This window comes from Limulus polyphemus, unplaced genomic scaffold (genome assembly GCF_000517525.1).
Source record: "Limulus polyphemus unplaced genomic scaffold, Limulus_polyphemus-2.1.2 Scaffold12814, whole genome shotgun sequence".
Taxonomy (NCBI): domain Eukaryota; kingdom Metazoa; phylum Arthropoda; class Merostomata; order Xiphosura; family Limulidae; genus Limulus; species Limulus polyphemus.
Window position 1 is genome coordinate 1 of NW_013678424.1, and position 6,206 is coordinate 6,206.

The following is a 6,206-nucleotide window of genomic DNA, read 5'->3' on the forward strand; positions in this document are numbered from 1 at the left end:
CAGCTGAGTAGAGATTCTCAACCTGTGTTAAAACCTGGTAAACTGTAGCAGCTCACCAAACACTTCAGCTGAGTAGAGATTCTCAACCTGTGTTAAAACCTGGTAAACTGTAGCAGCTCACCAAACACTTCAGTTGGTAAACTTTTGTTGACAACTTGTTAGATCCAAGTTCTTGAAATGAAAAAGATGTTCGGAACAATTTTAAAGATGAGAATATTAGAAATATAAACGTCATTACATATATATTGATTTTATGAGATCATCTATTATTCCAAAATGAAAATTAAGACAGACGCACCATTTAAACACATTCTAATTTCTAGGCTTATTAAACATAATCATACTTTTGAGTTTGTGAAACAGCAAAGAAAGGACTCAACATTTTAATTGTTTATGTAGTTCGTTTGCAGTTAAAACTATTTGAAGTAATCTTGTCTGACTTGCTTACGGAAGTAAACCCTAAGTAATAATGATAACTGCATTCTGAAATGCTTGAACCAGTTTTTCCTTTTCTGCTGTACGAACCTATGTTGTTGTACTGGTTTGGTCCTAGGAACGCGAAGACAAGCTCCCAGGCGCACGCTCGGCTGCCAGGGCAAGGTTAAATATACCCCATGCGCATGCGCACTTACACGGTCACGTATGCCTGTTTTTAATGTTCTCGTTGGTAGTTTTACGTTGTTGATAATAAATTTTCTAATTATGTACCAATTTCTGTGATCTTTGTAGTCCGCTCATGTTTTATTTTACCGTTTGAAGTAAATTTATTGGTTTCACATAATTCGTCGTTTTGTAGTGTTAACTAGTTTGGGTGTGGCTTGTCCTGCGATTAGGAAAGGAAAAAAAAAGTCTCGGTTTACATGATTTCCATTTTTGGTGTATGTGAATGGATAAAGAAGAAAGCTAACGTTGTATGAATAATAGTTCAAGTTTGTATCCATTATATTATTTAGTGGTTCAACAATATCTTATCGTCCCGTCCTTACGTGTAGAAATTAAAAACACCGACAATACTGTTAGTTAGACTATCTGTTTGATGCATTGTTACGATGAGGTGAATGCACTGTATCAAAGACTCGGGAAGAACGTGCAGTTTTCTGTTGAGTAATTAGGTACGATATGTGTCTTCGAGTTAAAACAGTTTACCATATATGTAACACACACACACACACAGTAGTTTAACGCTCGTGTGTTAATAACTTTACAGAAATATCAGATACTAGTGTTACTTGAAAATATTATTCGATATCATTGATATGTGGGTAGTCTTCCTACTTCTGTTGATATACCTAAAGTAAACAAATAATAAAAATTATGACGCCATTTTACGTTTTAATATCAACAGAATGATTTTAAACAGAGAAGTGATTTCTTTGGACATACATATTGTTAAAATTATACTAATAGAATTCATTGTCTTATTAAAGGTAAATACATGATGCTCCCTTATGTGGGTACAAAATCAATACCCCACTCAACCGGAAGTGACGTTTTTTACACGTGAAACACCGACAGGCTCTCCGAAGGAGGATTGCCCCTGACCCTCCCAGGTACAAACAAGGACCTAAATCCCGATGAAGCAAAATCACCGACAGGCTCTGTGCATACACAATAACACATTTATATACCAGTATTGAAGAAGTAGAACAATCTAAAAACAAACCGACAAATAGAAGTTTGAATACTGTAAAAATGTTTGACATTTGGTTACATCTAGGTCTTGGTCACATGTTTATACATAAATATTGTTTACCTGATGCACACATATCATGTTCATTTGGTTACATCTAGGTCTTGGTCACATGTTTATATTATTTACATGTTACACACATATCATGTTCATTTGGTTATATCTAGGTCTTGGTCACATGTTTATACATAAATATTGTTTACATGTTACACACACATCATGTTCATTTGGTTACATCTAGGTCTTGGTCACATGTTTATATTATTTACATGTTACACACATATCATGTTCATTTGGTTATATCTAGGTCTTGGTCACATGTTATACATAGATATTATTTACATGTTACACATCTCATGTCCATTTGGTTACATCTAGTTATTGGTCACACATGTTTATACACACACACACACATATATACATATATATATATTGTTTACTTCCTTTACGTATATCATGTTCATTTGGTTACATCTAGGTCTTGATCAGACGTTTATACACAAATATTGTTTACATGTTACACACACATCATGTTCATTTGTTTACATCTAGGTCTTGGTCACATGTTTATATTGTTTACATGTTACACACATATCATGTTCATTTGGTTATATCTAGGTCTTGGACACATGTTTATATTGCTTACATGTTACACACACATCATGTTCATGTGGTTACACCTAGGTCTTGGTCACATGTTTATACACAAATATTGTTTACATGTTACACACACATCACGTTCATTTGGTTACATCTAGATCTTGATCACATGTTTTTACATAAATATTGTTTACTTATTATACACATATCATGTCCATTTGGTTACATCTAGGTCTTGGTCACGTGGTTATATATATATATATATTGTTTTAAACGGTTATCTTATATTCTATTTACATATTTTTTCTTGTGGTTGTATCTTCACCTTGTTCAATACTTATATCTGATTTACGTGGTTTTACCTACACAATTCTCACGTGAATGTACCGCACTTCGTTCTCGAGGCACTATCTTATTTACGTGTTTGCACGTTCATAGTGTTCACGTTGTTGTACCTATACCTTGTTCACGTGATTATAATTGCGATTAAAAAGCCACAAATAAGATAGAAGCTCCTACAGAGGAGCTACACTTTTGTGGATTTACTTTTAAAACATTATCTTTCAATGAATATACTTTTTTTCTGTGTCTATGAACTGGGTTTGTGTCAAAGTATCTCTCAACATCCAAGAAAAATAATTTTAGTTTTCACTTCTTAATAAAACTATTTTGCACTAATTTTCAGATACATCAAGAACATTTAGAAATCAATTTGTAAATTACAGTTTATATACACTATTGCTAATCAAATGAAACTTGAAATGTTAAGAACGTAAACTTTTTTTTTCATTTGAAATTTTAAAACCTATTCAGTAACGAGAAATGGACTAGGATGTTTGTTCGCTATATATATAATAATTTATTCGTTTAATTTAAGTAGTATCACTTTTGTTCTGTAGATGGCGATAAAAACTATTGGTCGACCTCCCAGCTGGGTATAGTTTGTATCAAACCGCCATTCGTTCAGTAAATTAGTTTTCTTGTAATAAGCCTGATTAAAAGGAATTTTGAAATATATCTTTAATAATATATCAAACAGTGAAACTAAATAAAACATAGCATATCGAGATGAACTTAGAGTCAATATTGAAAAGATTATGTTGTAGGTCTATTTGCAACAGCAGAGGAATACTGTACTCATAGTCTATGATAAACAGTAGAGTCATAAGGCATTTAGCCATAACTCGTATGACAAGCGAAGAGAGAGGTGTAGGTTACGTCAGTTTTATCTTTACGAGGAATCTGTAATATAATATACATTATATTTACCATTTTGAGTGATATTTGTTGAAAATGGCAGAAGTCGATGTAATCTGCCACCGTGAGACATTTCATGTTGAGATGCTTGGATCCGTAGAAGACGCTAGCTTAGACTCCTCGTCAAGGTCAGTAGTCATTGAATCACAAGAGCCATCTAGTGGCTATGTTCATAACGACTGCGATCGACATAGTACTAGTAGCCAGAGTGATGGAAATGATTTGGAAGGAGAAAAATGTATAGATGGTCTGCAGCACAAGAAAAAGAGTCGAAGAGGTAAGTATAAACACAGAAAACGGAAATGGAAGCCTTATTACAAATTATCTTGGCAGGAAAGGCGAGAACTAGATGAACGGGAAACTATGAGAGCGAACCGAGTTCGTGAAGTTATGTTTGCTCAGGGGCAGGCTGTAGCACCGTACAATACAACACAGTTTCTCATGGACGACCATAATGTCCAAGAACCTGATTACGAACATATCAACGACGGACATCGCCACATACAACGGGAAACCAGTGGTGATTTCTCGGACGAGTTTTACAGCTCTCCAGAAGATGAGGAAGATTTCCTTCAACAGCAGTTTAGCGAGACATATGAAGATGTTCATGCGGAACGCTTAAATTCCATGACCAAAAACGATCTTGTTCAAGAATATATACAGTTAGAAGATAAAGTCGAAGAACTGGAAGTAAAGTTACGAGACGCTAAAGCCAAAGATTGTGCGCCGTCAAAAAAATCTGTAACGGATAGGGAAGTACAGACCCCGTCTACAGAGCAGTGGGAGAAAAGTAGGATTTTTGAACAAGAGATCCTGAAGCTGATGGAGGAAAACCAGCATCTGAAGAAAGAAAATAAGAAACTGAGAAGTATGGTTAGTGATAGTTCGTCGACATCGTGACAAAACTGCCAAACTCAAAACCATTTTGTCGTCATCTCACTGTTGTACAGATGTACAAAAGTTATTTCATTGTTATATTTTTGTTTCATGTTATACTTTTTATTATAAAAAACAAGATGATGAGATTTTATTCTCTGAAGACTTTAAAACATCTATTGTTTACAGATTGCATTGTAGAAGGAATGAACTTCCACTGTTAATTTGTAAATATTAAGTACTAATTAAACATTTTATTTCATTAATGTAGTTATTAGCAACTTTACTAATGTTCGTAGTCATCAACAAATGTCACTTTATCGATTCCTAGAACGGAACAAAATGCGATAATTTATTCATACTGACTGACAGAAATATGAAAATATTAATTAGTAGGCCTGAATAGAAGTATTCCAAAGAATAGATTTTTTAAAACCTAATTTGAACTGATATCGAAAACTCTTTGCCATTTCCACTAGTTCACCAGACAAAAATTAAGCTACATCTTTCAGTTATGACAGAATTAGTTGTTCTGGCATTTGTTTCAGGCCTCAACTAGAAAAAGAAGCTGGATTTTACGAGGGAAAATATCAGGAAGATACAGGTATTCTAGAATAGAAAGTAAACATTTATCTCAAACATACAAATGTTACACTTAAAAGTTGTAAAAAAATTAAGAAATGGAGAATATATACCTTGTTAATCATATTCAAAGGTATGATTTGGTTTGAGATTGTTAAATTATTTACGTGATGAAACATTGCAGTAATTTGTATTTTTGTAGTTTAAATATGGCAAAGCTCCTAAAAAAAGTCTAACTTTGAACTATTGACCAGAAAGAAGATAGCAAGTCAACAGCACCCTATCTTCCACGCTAGGGGATTGACTGTCACTCATGTAATGCTCCCTCAGCTTAAATTGCTGAAAATAATTTTGAACCCGGCTCGCCAGATACACAGTACAAAGTTCTAGTACTACAGGACCAATCCATGCCTAGCTTCATAGGTCCTAGTAGAAATTTAACTTACGTAGGTCTGCTGTTATTTAAAATTTTATTTACTTATTGTTTAATGTATAATATTTAGAAAATACTAATATGTAATATGATAATTTGGAATTTATGTGTAATATTCCTGATATATATATATATTAATTTGAACTATGGTCGAACACTTTGTTAGGGTTATCCAGTCTTAATTAATATAGGTTTGTCATTTTGGCAGCGGCGCTCAACGGTTGTAATTGTAACTATAAAATTTCAGTAAGGTATATTTTAATTTCACAAAAAATGTTTCTGAAATTGTGTAAAAATCCAGCTCAGATGGCTAGATTTTTTAAGTTTACGAACGACTTAGGCATTCAAAAATGGTAAGCTGTGTGTGAGAATATTTATTATTTTTATACAGAGAGAGAGACAACTTAATAAGCATGAATAATGAAGGTGGAAAGAGGTTAGTCAATAGTTTTTTAAACACATATCGAATCTATTTAGTTATAAAACGTACTTTAAAAAACGAATTTGTGAGCTTTATACTAAACAATAACAATAGAAATTATCAAAAAAGACATGCTTTGTTCGAGATTCAGATTTTTTGATAATTTTGCTTTGGATAAAATGCTGGGCTAGTACTTTTCCGTGTGAATAAATTCTTTTTCCGGGCTAAAGAGTTCTCCACTTTTAGCCACTAGGCGGCGCTCGGAGTGACTTCTAGTTACCAGTCAGTAATGAGAAGATATGTGTGGAATAAACAAATCACGTCCTACATAGTGTAAACACACGTTC

General features: G+C 33.5%; 1 protein-coding gene across 1 annotated transcript; it reads left to right on the forward strand.

Moving 5' to 3' along the window:
* Positions 1-3,454: 3,454 nt before the first annotated feature.
* On the forward strand, positions 3,455-4,693 carry LOC106477098 (protein HEXIM-like). The gene has a single exon (XM_013937697.2). It carries the CDS (start codon positions 3,584-3,586, stop codon positions 4,445-4,447), a length of 864 nt encoding a protein of 287 aa, XP_013793151.1. The 5' UTR covers positions 3,455-3,583; the 3' UTR covers positions 4,448-4,693.
* The last annotated feature ends 1,513 nt before the right edge of the window (positions 4,694-6,206 follow it).